This window comes from Strongyloides ratti (genome assembly GCF_001040885.1).
Source record: "Strongyloides ratti genome assembly S_ratti_ED321, chromosome : X".
NCBI lineage: Eukaryota > Metazoa > Nematoda > Chromadorea > Rhabditida > Strongyloididae > Strongyloides > Strongyloides ratti.
The window spans coordinates 1,843,522-1,858,162 of record NC_037309.1 but is presented as its reverse complement, the minus strand read 5'-3'; the positions used below and the strand labels follow the sequence as shown (position 1 = coordinate 1,858,162).

The following is a 14,641-nucleotide window of genomic DNA, read 5'->3' as shown; positions in this document are numbered from 1 at the left end:
TAAATATTTTATTTAAATTGTTAAAGTTTTTTTTATTTAATTTTAAAGATAAAGAAAATAAAGTTGTAATTTTTTTTACTAACAAATATGTCAAGAAAAAATGATTGATTTGTGATTAATATTAAAGCTTATTTAATGCTAGTTTAATTTAAGCATAAATTGTTACATATGTAAATTTGTAAAATTAATGATAAATTGTATAGAATATAAATATATAAAGTTTCCTGAATAATAATTAAAATATGTAATATTTATATAAACTTTTTTTTCATCTAACATTTTATTAAATATATTTACACTTTAAAAAAAATTTTTTTTATCTATATATATTTTTTAATAACTTCTGATATATACTTATAAGAATAAAATGTTAATCAAATATTCAAAAAGGTTTTCTAATATATTAATGTAAATTTGATACGTTTACTTAATTTTAATATCATATTATTAAAATATTAAGTTAAAAAATATAAATTTATATTCAATGAATAAGAATATAATATTATCTTTAAATGAAGAATAATTATTTAAAGAAAAAAAAATCATTTTTCATATAAAAACTATAAAAATTAAATAATATTTACATATTATTTACTTCAAAATATAAAATTTCAACTTTTGATAAAAATATTTATTACAACTATTAAGTTTATTCATTGTTTTAATATAATAAATACCGCGCAACAGGATAGCTCAATTGGAGTCCAAAATAATTTTAAAGTTTAGCATTTTAGCTATCAATTATGAATAATAGTTATATAAATAATAAAGTATATTAAGATAAAATATAAGTAAAAAAAAAATTTTAATTATTAGTTTTAGCCCTATGATTTTTAGAGTAATTTAAAGTTAATAGCTATCAACATAAATTTACTAATATTTTTTTTTTAAATGGTATGTTAGTGACGAATTTAACAACTATTATGACTAAAGTTTAATTTTTTTTTTGTGTCAGATGTAAGATTAATATAATGTGCTCAAATATTTTCTCAATAATATTTTATTTTTTAACTAATATTTTTTTTTATAAAATAACATTATTGTTGACTATACTAATATAAAAAGTTATGGGATAATAATTTTTAAATATTTTAAACTATATATATAAATTTTTTTTTTAAATTAAAGAAGAAAAAGTTTAATAAATGTTAAAAAGTCAAAAATACATTTATTTGTAAATAAAATAAATATATAATATTTGAATGTTTTAAAATATTGAAAGAAATTTAAAAATCCTGAGGATTACAGAAAACATAAAATAACTATGTATTTTACATCATTTCTAAAATCTTTTGAGTGTAAATGAATCTCTTTGTAAATGACACGACTTACCCTCTTTTAATACCAATTCTACAAAATAAAATCTTCTTATCAAGTGACTTTTTATACTTCTTAAAAATTTGAATCAAAGGAGATGACATTATAAGGGTTATATGACTATAGTAATATACGTATATCAATTACATCACTACCCACTTATATAGAAATTTATCTTAATGGCATTTCATATACTTATTATATTTTAAGCAAATGAAGTTATTTATAAAAAAATTTGACTTATTAATCTATAATGAATAGCTTTATATAAAAACACTTTTATCAAAAGAAGTGCCGAAAATGTTAAGTGCCCTAGTAATGCATATATATGTTTTACGTATATTTACAATATTTCTATATTTTTTATATCAATTTATTTACAAATATTTGTACAATATATTATTATGTCAAATAAAAAAATAATAAGGAAATCAGTTAACTTTACAAATTTATTCTTTTTACTATAATATATATTTTTAAAAAAATTTGATTTAAAAATATTTATATCGAAAGATATCAAACTATTTTCCTAATAATGAAATAAAATTTTTATATAAGTATATTTTATCATTTTAATTTAAATATTAAAAAAAAACAATATACTTTAACAAATATTTTAGCAAAAAATAAGATTTTAACTTACAAACACAAAAATTATTTATTCAAAATGTAAAAAAATTTTTCTAACACTTTTAACAAAAAAGTCTTCAAATAATTTTTAAAAGTAAGTATAAAAAATTTGCGATTTTCATTGAAATTTTCTTATAACAAATTAAAAAATTTTTTTCTTAAATAAAACTTTTAAGATTTTTTTTTATAAGACAACAAAAAGAAAATAACAATAATGTACAACATTTCAAAACTTTTTATTTAAATTATATAAATGAATAAAGTTTACATTTAAAATAAAGATTTAAAAAATTGAGATTATAAATAAAAAAATTTTTTACCAGCTTATTTATGTGTAAAACTAAAAAATCAAAATAATATTAAATTAATTTCTTAAAATATGTTAAAAAGTAATAAAATGTGCATAAGGAGTATAAATTTATGTCAAATTAAATTAAATTAAATAAAAATTAAATTAAGTTTATTAAATTTTTACAGTTTTTAGTAAAATATTGTTACAATAAGCTAAAAAAAATATCAGTTGTTGTAATGAACTATATAGATATTACATAAATTATTATGTATTTTCTTTTAAAAGAATTTCCTTTTAACTAGTTTTTTGATTTACCGACATCATAAAATGTTTTTAATGACGAAATTTATTTATTTGATGTGCAAATGTATTGTAAAAAAAACTTTGTTTTAATAAAAAACAAAATTAAGATTAAAAAAAAAATATATATATATATATATATATTATCACATCTAAAAAATATAAAAGATATATATATTTTTTTAAGTTATTGTAACTTTGTATTTAAATTTAACAAAAATATATTTATTATATAATTTGCATAAAAAATTAAACTTCCTTCTTAAACTTTCTATTTTTCTTTAATATTTTTGGCATTTTTAATATTTATAAAAGAGGCATTACCTTATCAAAGATCTTATAGAAACATTTTTCTAATATATTCAAAAAGTATTTTTATGATAAGTTCTTTAATCTTATATTCTATATAAATATATTAACTTGTCAAAAAAAATTTTTTATATATTCTTAGTAGAAAATAAAAACTTTAAAAAAATATCTAAGTAGTAAAACATATTCTAAAAAAGTTATATACAATTAAATATCTTAAAATTATTATAGATTATGTTAATGATTATAAATATGATTATTTGTAAATTCTTAAACTCACATTGTAAATTAAATGTTTGTAGATTATCAAGTTGTCTTTATAAGATATTTAAAATAGTTTTCAAAGATATAAAATTTGATAAGAAATAATATTCATGAACATAGGTGTATAAAAACTAATAATATTTATTTTAAAGGTCATTAAACTTTTTATAATAAAATAGAATCTTTTATTTAATTACAAACAATAAAATAATATATAATTTAGTAAATATATAAAATCATACAGTTTAAAAAAAGTTTTTTTCACAAGTAATATAGATAAAAAAAAATCATAAATTCACAAACTAATATATAATTATCACACAAAATATGATAAATTTTTATTAAAAAACTGATATATATAAATTTATTTTGTAAAATAAATAAACTTATTATAAAATATATAAAGAATATTGAAAATAATTTAAAATTATTAAAAACATTAGTTAATTTTAAAGGAATATTGACTCGAATTTCAATTATAAAAATTAATTAGAATTATTATAAATATAATATAAAAAAAGGCAATTTTTAAACTTATCATACTCTACTTAAAATAAACTAATTTTGACAATTAGAATCATTAGTATAATATTTCAAAATTTTATTTATAAGTTAAATTTCATATTTGGTACAATTTCTCACAAGTAATGTTTTATTTATTTTAAAAATATTTTTACATGTGTTAAATATATATTAAATAAGGCATGATATTCATCTTATTAGTACGTCTTTCAACATGAAGTAATTCATTTTTATTTATTGCAACTGGTGAGAATATTAGCGACTTCAATTGTTTTTCTAACGTACTAATAAGATATAAATAAATGTTTTTAAGCATTAAAATGTAATGCTTTAGCAACAACACGAAGCCTTTTAGAAAAACCTCCACCATATCCACTAGCTTGAGGTGCTCCACCAGATTGACTGCCTGAATATGCACTTCCTCCACCAGCACCACCAGCACCACCAGCTTGTCCACCTCCAACAGCCTGTCCACCAGCACCACCATTATCATGGTAATCTGAACCACCTTGATCTTGATAATCAGAACCACCACCTTGATGACCACCAGCACCTGCATCACCACCTCCTTGACCACCGCCTTGATATTGTGAACCACCACCTCCAGTTTGAGAAGCACCTTCACCACCTTGATAGTCACTTCCCATTCCTCCAGATGGTTGTCCTCCTTGTGCTTCTCCTCCACCGGCAGCTTGTCCTCCTCCTTGATAATTGCTAGAATCACCACCAGATGGAGCTCCACCACCTCCACCTTGGTATCCAGCAGATCCTCCGCCTCCTCCTTGTTGACCACCAGAAGGTGCTCCACCACCTCCTCCTTGATATCCACCTGAAGATGCTCCACCACCTCCACCTTGATATCCACCAGAAGATGCTCCACCACCACCTCCTTGATATCCACCAGAAGATGCTCCACCACCACCTCCTCCACTTTGATATCCACCGGAAGAAGCTCCACCGCCTCCTCCACCTGAGTAGGAAGAAGCATCACCTTGACCGCCTGAATATGAAGACATAGATGGTGCAGGAGCTTGAACTGGCATTGGTGGAGGAGCAGCAGGAGCTGAATAAGATGATCCACCTCCACAATCAGAACTAGGTGCTGGAGGTGGTGCAGAATATCCACCACCACCACCACCTCCACCACAACTTGGTGCAGGAGCTGGAGCTTGTTCAGAATATCCACCACCACCACCGCCACAACTTGGAGCAGGAGCAGGAGCTGGAGCAGAACATCCACCTCCACAACTTGGAGCAGGGGCAGGAGCTGGAGCAGAACATCCACCTCCACAACTTGGTGCAGGAGCTGGAGCAGAACATCCGCTGCTTCCACCACATGATGATCCACAAGAACTACCTCCACCACCACCACATGATGATCCACAAGAACTACCTCCACCACCACCACATGATGATCCACAAGAACTTCCTCCGCCACCACCACATGATGATCCACAAGAACTTCCTCCGCCACCACCACATGATGATCCACAAGAACTTCCTCCACCACCACATGAAGATCCACAAGAACTTCCTCCACCACCACATGAAGATCCACATGAATCACCTCCACCACCACAAGAAGATCCGCAAGAACTTCCACCGCCACATGAAGATCCGCAAGAACTTCCACCACCACATGATGAGCCACAAGAACTACCTCCACCACCACATGATGATCCACAAGAACTTCCACCACCACAAGATGATCCGCAAGAACTTGCACTACTACATGATGAACCACAACTAGGTTGAGGACAACAACTTGATCCACCTCCACCTCCTAATCCTCCAAATAAGAAAGCATTAGCTCCTGTTAATAATATAGTGGCAGTAATTACATTAAAAAATTTCATGTTATAACCTTAAAAAATAAAAATAAATAAATAATGACAATAAAAAAATTTATTATAAATATGTTTTAAAAAATATATATATGTAAATATTAAAAAATTATTTTATTAATGAATGTATATATACTCCAAGAAGTTTATTCAGAAATCTTTCAAAAAAAACCGCGCCTAATTGCCATAGGATAGCTTGTTTCTGGAACTTTGGTAAAAATCCTGTTCATTAAATGTTAATAATTACAATTTTCATTTTTAGTGCTTTTTCTGAATGGCAATCAAAAAATTAATATTAACTGAATATTATTTTTCCAATATTTATATATATATTTGCAGCTTCAATAAAAAAAATGTTTGGATGTCACAAGTTGGTATAATTTATTCTTGCTTCTGTGGAACTTGTTTTTTTATTTTTGTATTATTTATATTAAATATAACAAAAATATCTTTTGATAACTATCTAATCTATGAAATACAAAATTTTAATTCTTTTAATCTTCTAATAATTCAATCTTTTAACAATATATATATATATACAAAACTATTTAAAATATTATTCTTATAATTTTTACATTTTTATTAAATATTATATTATTAATATTAACTATTTTAAATAATTTTGTATTCAATATAAAATACAATAAAAAAAAATAAAATTAAGATTTATAATTATCGCTGTGTAATAAAAAAAAATTAAATCAAGTTTTAATTTTTATTATTTATAGCATTCTTAATATAATAAAATAAATATAAATAACAATTATATTGTATGATGACCAGCCAAGCATATTTGCAATTGTATTTTCATTTAATCTTTTTAAGGCATGAATTATCAATTGTTGTATAATGTAAAAAATTTCTTTTTTTTATTTATTTATCTGAGATCAACAAATTATTTTAAAATTTATTCAGACTTATCTTCATTATCCAAATCTTCAAAATATGGCCATTTATTCTTTGGTTTTTTATCTTCTACCATTCTATCACAATAGAATCTAAGAACTTTAAGTTTATAAAAAATTCTAAAAATTTAGATAATAATATAATGTTATGATTAACTTACGTTTCATTTACATGAAAATGTTTTGAGATATCAGATATTAGCTCAAATGATAACAAATATCTTCCTAAATCATCTACTTTTTCTTCTCCTTCAAAATATTCACCAGGCTTAATAATAAGCTCTTCTGTAACTAAATCAGCAACAATTGGTAATTGTTCATATTCACAACAATTTAACTTAAAGCCACTAATAAATAAATAATAAATTATTTTTAATTAATTATTTTTAAAACATACTTTCTTCTACGTGGGTGATACTTTGTAATTCCACCAACCCATGTTGTATTTGATGGACATGATGAACTAAATGCACGTTCTTCACAATTCTAAAATAATATTAAATATATATATAATAAAATATTATAAATTCAAACTTACACTATAATGTTTTTTAAAACATGATGGACGAGAACAGAATAATGATATTTGTCCACTATAATCAACATCAACAGCAGATGGGACTCTATTTTCTCCACAAAAATCACCAAATGCAAGATATATATAATAAAATAAACTTAGAATAGTTAATCTCATATTTATATCTTTAACTAAATATCCATATAATATGTAAAATGTAATTTTGGTAGTGGTAAGTTAAAATTTGTAATAATCTTAAAAACTTAAAAATCATTATTTAATAAAAGTATTGTTGTAGTATTTAAAAGATTATAAATTGTTTAAATATTTTATAAAATAAAAAAATCTAATTTTTTTAAATTTAATTTTTGGTAAACATATTATAAACGTAATGACAAATAAAATAATTTTAAAACAAATTTTAAAATTATAATATCATTAAAACAAAAAAAAAATTTTTATTTGCTTATAATTATTTTTAATTGATATAATTTTTAATATTTATATCAATTTAAAATGAAACAACAATATTAAATCAATAGATATATGGATAAAATATTTTTAAAACATATAATTCAAATATGCATGAATTGTATGATTAAAATGAGTATATTTATATTAATAAATGTCTTTTATGTGGTAAACATTACTGTTAACGGTGTAAATAGCTATATAAATATTCGATTTTTTTTTATTTTATTTTATATAAGTATTAATAATATAAACAACTACCATCGCAAAAATGTTAATTAGTTTTCTTTATAACTAGGCATAATCTAAAAGTTTCATTGAATCATAATTAAAAAATCGATTATTTATTTGATCTGTATTATTCTAAATAAAGTAATTAAAAGTTACATTAAATGAATAAAATATACTTTTACATTTTAATAAAATGTATAAAGACAAGATTAATATAGTACATATTTTATTAAATACTGTTCTAATATAAGTATTGCATTTTTATAAATAACAATGACATAGTATTAAAATACTATGAATAAAACAAACATATGTGAAACTATAATAATAATCATTTGATAGCATAAAAAAAAAGCATTTTATTATGATAAGAATACAAATAAAAATTATAAATAATCTACTATAAAAAAAATTTTTTTTTTTAAATCATTCTTTTTTATTTATTAAAAAAGATATGAATTATGATTTTAAAAATTTTTTCATACTTTAAAGTATATAATATGATATCTTTTATGTTAAAATTATTATAAATAGATATATTTATAACGCTATAACATTTTTTGGTAAAATAAGTTTTATACTTATAAAATATATAATATTTATTTTTCTCTTTTTTTTTTTCTTAAAATTATTCCATATATTAAAATATAACTATTAGTTTTAAGTAGGCTTGAGTAGCATTTCAAAATGATGGCAAGTTATGATAAAATAAAAACAAATTGGTTATAAAAAGAAATAAAAAATTGAACAATATTATAAAGAAATATAAAAATAAGTGTTAGAATAACAATTAAATTAAAATAATATAACAGGTACAATTTAATTTTATATGTACCATTATAATGATAAAATTAGTTATATCAACTAAATTTTATAAAATACAATATATATATACATATATTTATACATCTGTTAATAATATAAAAAAAATTTTTGTGACCATAGTTATTTTAAAGTACATTAATTTTTAACAATTTTAACATAATATTTGTTAATATATTTTATTGTTATAACAAATAAATTCATGACCCATTTTGATTTAATTATTAAAAGTATCTTATTTAAAAATTTAGAAAATTTATTAAAATCCTATTTAAAGTATTTTATTTAAATCATCTTTTTAACAGATTTTTTTCTAATTCTATTATATAACAAAGCTTATCATTAAATTGATTTTGTAGTATGTACATTTTAATATAACACTTTTTGCATACAAATTATTTTAATAATCATAAAAATTATATGCCTTATCATACATAAATTTAAATGAATGGTGCGATTGTTTTAGTAGTATCCGGTTTAGCAATTATAAAAGAATTCTATTTCAATTAATTTCAAATTTCCAATATATTATTATGTTAAACTAATGTTGACATTCCTCCAATAAATTTTATATTAATTGAGGTTTTAAATAACTTATTATTATTATTTTTTTTTTGTATATAAAACTTGATTTAAAACATTAATAAATATATCACTTAGTGAAATGACCTATATTAGTTTATAGCAATATATATTTTTTGATTTTATTTATTGATTATCTTGATTTTCATTAGTCATTTAACATCTATTTGAAAGCTACACTTATATTTTGTAGTTTTAATTTATTATACAATCTAAAATATTCTTTTGATAGGTGGAGAATTAAACAATACTTTAGTTAAAATTATATATTAATATAATGACCTAGCATTAATTTCAAATAGAACAGTATTTATATAACGACCTTCAAATGTTTCATATTTATAATTCATATATAAAAATTTTTTTTGGCAAAGAAAAATGTTTATTGTAACAAAAAATTTTTTCCACATTATCATTTTAATGTTATAATAAGTATCTATAGTTATATCATAAGTCAAACTGATTGTTAAGTTATCTTACATTCATTTAAAAAAAAAAGTAAACTTTTGTAAATGTTTAATGTATTTTAAAAATATATGACATTACAACATTTAATTCTTATAAACATTTGATTATATATTTAAATGATCATTTAATAATTTTATAATATAAATTTAAACTATTTTTTTAGAAGTATCAATATGACTAAAATTCAAGGAGGAGATGTTGTTGAAATTCAAGGAGATGAAATGACTAGAATCATTTGGGATCTTATTAAAGAAAAACTTATCCTTCCATATGTTGATTTAAACTTACATTTCTATGATTTAGGAATAGAAAATAGAGATTTAACTAATGATCAAGTCACTATTGATGCTGCTGAAGCTACAAAAAAATATAATGTTGCTGTTAAATGTGCAACAATTACCCCTGATGAGGCTCGTGTTGAAGAATTTAAACTTAAAAAAATGTGGAAATCACCAAATGGAACAATTCGTAATATTTTAGGAGGAACTGTTTTCCGTGAGCCAATTATTTGCAAAAATATTCCAAGACTTGTTAATACTTGGACAAAACCAATTATCATTGGACGTCATGCTCATGCTGACCAATATAAGGCTACTGATTTTGTTGTTCCAGGATCTGGAAAACTTGAAATTAAATTTATTGGTGATGATGGCACTGAAATTAAGCATGAAGTTTTCCAATTCAAAGGACCAGGTGTTTCACTTTCAATGTACAACACTGATGAATCAATTGAAGATTTTGCTCATTCATGTATGAATTATGCTCTTGATAGAAAAATGCCTCTTTATCTTTCAACAAAAAATACTATTTTAAAGAAATATGATGGACGTTTCAAAGATATTTTCCAAGATATTTATGATACACAATACAAATCCAAATTTGAAAAAGCTGGAATTTGGTATGAACATAGACTTATCGATGATATGGTTGCTCAAGCAATGAAATCTGATGGAGGATTTGTATGGGCATGTAAAAATTATGATGGTGATGTTCAATCAGACTCTGTTGCTCAAGGATATGGATCACTTGGACTTATGACTTCTGTTCTCATATGCCCTGATGGTAAAACTGTTGAAGCTGAAGCTGCTCATGGTACTGTTACACGTCACTACAGACAACATCAAAAAGGACAAGAAACATCAACAAATCCAATAGCTTCAATCTTTGCCTGGACACGTGGATTAGCTCATCGTGCTAAACTCGATAATAATAATCAACTTGCTAAGTTTGCTTCTGACCTTGAAGCTGTCTGTGTTGAAACTATTGAAGCTGGTTTCATGACAAAAGATTTAGCTATCTGTGTTAAAGGTTTATCTGGTGTTACACGCAGTGACTATCTTAACACTTTTGAATTCCTTGATAAACTTGCTGAAAATCTTAACAAAAAGCAAGAACAATAATTAATAAATTTAATTTTTACTTCTCAATTTTGTTATGTTAGACTTATTTCCCAAATAAAATCACTTAACAAATATTTTTTTTATTTCATCTAAATATAATTATCATATTTTAATTTTATTAAATTCTTTTTACAAAAAAAAAATAATTAAATATAATCATCAAAAGTGATTATAAATTATAATTAAAAATATTTTGCAAACGGCTTATATTTTATTTCTTTTTATGTTTAAAATGTTTTTTTATATAAATATAAATCAAAGTTAATTTAATTATTTGGATAATTATTTTTACATCATATATAAAATGCTATTTAATTATCTATTATAAAAAAATATTATCCTTTTTGTAAAAAATAAGAAATTTTCCAAATTGTAACTTTTATCTGTACAACGTGGCTAATTGTATTGATTCTTTTTATCAAGATGACAATTTAAGAAGGTTTTTGCAACAATCAAGGTTAGAATTTATTATACATTTACAAAAGATAATATTCTTTAAATAAAATTATATAAACATAACTTTTTTTGTCTATTAATTATCAATTGATAAACATGTTTCAATCAATTATAAAAATTTTGAAGAAAGATAGAATTTAAAATTAAAAAAATATATATTGATATAATCTTTTACATTAATAAAACATTGGTAATTATCATTTTTAAAACATGTTAGAAAGAAAGCATGTATATCTTAATAGAAATAAAAAAAAAACAGACTTTTTAAATTTATATATGAGATATAAGTATAATTACAAGATGCAAAAAAAGATAGTAATTCTAGAAATTATGAAAATTATAAAGTTTTATTAATAAAATGTTACAATTATAATTTGACTTCATATGCACTTATACTTTAAAAAAATGTTATTAAATTTTTAAAAAAAGTATATAACATTTTTATAAATAAATCTTAAAATAAATACCAGTAACATGTCGTTTCAAAAAAGTATCTTAAGGATATTTTATAACATACAATAAAAAAAACAATAAAAAGATAGTAATTTTATAAATACTAGTATTTATAAATTATAAGATAGCAAAAAATATTTTTAAAATGAATAATCAAAGTCTTTTTAATAACATTTACTTTATTAATATAACAAATCCTTTAATTAGTATTTTTAAAAAATTTAATAACTTTTTTCAAATTTAAAATGTATAAAAGAATAGATTTTTATTATTTCAATTATCCTCTTATATTAAATATTTTTTTAATGTTTTATTTATTGATAAATCAAAAATTCTTTAATAAAATAAATACAATTGTTAACATTAAAAAAATTAATATAAAAAATTTTTATATGTATTTTGAGGTGAGTGTTCAAATATCTTTATTTTTAAACGATTTTTATGATAATTTCAAAAATGTTTTGATAAAAATTAGGCACTTTTTTTAATTAATAAAAATGCAGAAAATTAATTTTTTTACAATTTGATATATTAAAACTGTTATTTCATACATTAAAAAATAATTTATAATATTGATAAAAGTATATTCTCAATTGAAATATTTGGTTTTAAGCAATATCATTTTTAATATAAGGAAAATATTTAATAATCAATTTATCCATGCTATGCTTATAACTATATTAATTATTCAAATCTATCATTTACAAATAAAATTAAAATTCAATTTTTAGAATCTTTTTTAATATGCTTTATTTTTTTAAATTTATTTTAATAAAAAAATAAAGATTTATTTTATATTATTCAAATTTATCAATTACCAGAGATACCAATCAAAAAAAAAATATATTTAAAAAAAATATTTTTAATTTTATTATAATAAGTGTTTTTATTTCCAAAAGTTGAATATATATTTTTTCTTATAATATAAAATTTTTTTTATCAATGATTGACCTTGCAAGTATAAATGATACATTACAAGATAAACAAATTACAATCGACCTATATTTTAAAAGCAGCCAACGTGGAAGTTTTTTGGTGTCATCTATAACATATTTAAATGCTTATTTTATTTATCAAATATTAAAGGTTCATTTTTTTTCTTATATAATCGTTTACTTTTATATTTTTTAATGTTTAACCTTCTTTAAAATAAACTTATTATTAGTAAAATAATATTGTTTGTTAATCTAATCATTACATAAATCGTCCTGGTTTTACTTTTTACCTTACTTTATTAATCTTTTTTTAAAATTGATTTTATCATAACTATCTTTCTATTGGTGTTCTGTGTCTTTATCTTACATTTGTACAACGTGTTAAAAAAACCCTAACACAACTATATGCTATTAATTTTCAATCAAGATTAAGTAGGCTGTTAAACTGTTTAACTGTTGTGGATAACCTCGAATCTGCTTTTTGTGGAAATACACCTACTCAGATAATGTGGCCTCGGCGCGCGCTTCGCCAATATAAAAAGCTTATTATTGTTGGTTAGTAGTATTCTTATATATAAAATGTAACCTATCTATCCAAAGTTAAGATATTTTCTTTCTTTTTTTAAATGTTTAATATTTTTAGAATGTACTTAACTTATTATTAAAATTTTTATAATAATAATTTTTAATTATTTCATATATTTTTGAATGATTAATTTTTTATATTGTATTTATAGGTATGACTTCTTCTATTGTTTTAATTGGCCTTCTTGGTCTTTTCGCCACAATTTATGGACAAGATACTGTTACTGTTACAAAAAAAGTATTTTTTGATATTGAAATTGGTGGTGTTAATCAAGGACGCATTGTTATTGGATTATTTGGAAATGTTGTACCAAAAACTGCTGAAAACTTTGCTCAACTTGCTGCCGGTACTAAAGGATTTGGATATAAAGGATCTAAATTCCATCGTGTTATCTCTAACTTTATGATTCAAGGAGGAGACTTTACTCGTGGTGATGGAACTGGAGGTAAATCTATTTATGGAAATAAATTTAATGATGAAAACTTCAAACTTTCACACTATGGTGCTGGATGGCTTTCAATGGCAAATGCTGGACCAGATACTAATGGATCTCAATTCTTTATTACAACTGTCAAAACCTCATGGTTAGATGGTCGTCATGTTGTTTTTGGTAAAGTTCTTGAAGGAATGGATGTTGTAAGAAAAATTGAAAAAACACCAACTCATCCAGGTGATAAACCAAAAAGTGATGTTGTTATTGCTAATTGTGGAGAACTTCCTGTTGAAACACCATTCGAAGTTGCTAAAGAACCAGTTGTTTAATTTTTTAAATTTTCATTCATTTTTCGTATTTATTGTGAAAAAAGTTTGCAAAAATAATTGGGTACATATAAAAATATACCTAGTATATTTGATGCAAAATCTCAAAGTTTAATAAATAAACTTATTTTAAATTTTGTTTTCAATTTTGTTCTTGAGATTTTGATTACCGGATATATAGAATATTATGAATGAAAAATGTTAACAATTTTGTTAAAATAACTAACATAACAAATATTAAGAAAACATTTTTAATAATTGGAAATAATAATTATTATTACTATATTAGTATTTTAAGATAGTTAGTTTATTATTAACTTGCGTAATGAATAAGAGATAAAAGTTGTTAGATGCTAAAGAAAGGTTAATACATTTTAAATTTTTATAATTACAGTATCATTTTAACAATTAAATAACAGCAATTATCATATATAAAAGTTCATGCGCTTTTAATAGCATAAATTATCTCAATAAAGAAAAGTTTTATCTTTTATATATTAAGACAATACTTATGGATCTGGAGAAAAGATGGTGTTTTGTATCAATTATTGGTTGAACAATTATAATAATCTTCTCTT

General features: G+C 22.2%; 4 protein-coding genes across 4 annotated transcripts; 2 read left to right on the top strand and 2 right to left on the bottom strand.

The window, feature by feature from the left end:
- Positions 1-3,942: 3,942 nt before the first annotated feature.
- Positions 3,943-5,490, bottom strand: SRAE_X000039500 (Hypothetical protein; the record flags this gene model as incomplete). Its single annotated transcript, XM_024644735.1, has 1 exon — positions 3,943-5,490. The coding sequence occupies one exon, from the start codon at positions 5,488-5,490 to the stop codon at positions 3,943-3,945; it is 1,548 nt and encodes a 515-aa protein (XP_024510264.1).
- Positions 5,491-6,385: 895 nt separating this feature from the next.
- On the bottom strand, positions 6,386-7,077 carry SRAE_X000039400 (Hypothetical protein; the record flags this gene model as incomplete). Its single annotated transcript, XM_024644734.1, has 4 exons — positions 6,386-6,503; positions 6,545-6,730; positions 6,781-6,869; positions 6,922-7,077. The coding sequence occupies 4 exons, from the start codon at positions 7,075-7,077 to the stop codon at positions 6,386-6,388; spliced, it is 549 nt and encodes a 182-aa protein (XP_024510263.1).
- Positions 7,078-9,647: 2,570 nt separating this feature from the next.
- Positions 9,648-10,874, top strand: SRAE_X000039300 (Isocitrate dehydrogenase [NADP]; the record flags this gene model as incomplete). The annotated part of the gene is made up of 1 exon (XM_024644733.1): positions 9,648-10,874. One exon carries the CDS (start codon positions 9,648-9,650, stop codon positions 10,872-10,874), a length of 1,227 nt encoding a protein of 408 aa, XP_024510262.1.
- Positions 10,875-13,224: 2,350 nt separating this feature from the next.
- Positions 13,225-14,066, top strand: SRAE_X000039200 (Peptidyl-prolyl cis-trans isomerase B; the record flags this gene model as incomplete). Its single annotated transcript, XM_024644732.1, has 2 exons — positions 13,225-13,273; positions 13,456-14,066. The coding sequence occupies 2 exons, from the start codon at positions 13,225-13,227 to the stop codon at positions 14,064-14,066; spliced, it is 660 nt and encodes a 219-aa protein (XP_024510261.1).
- Between the last annotated feature and the right edge of the window lie 575 nt (positions 14,067-14,641).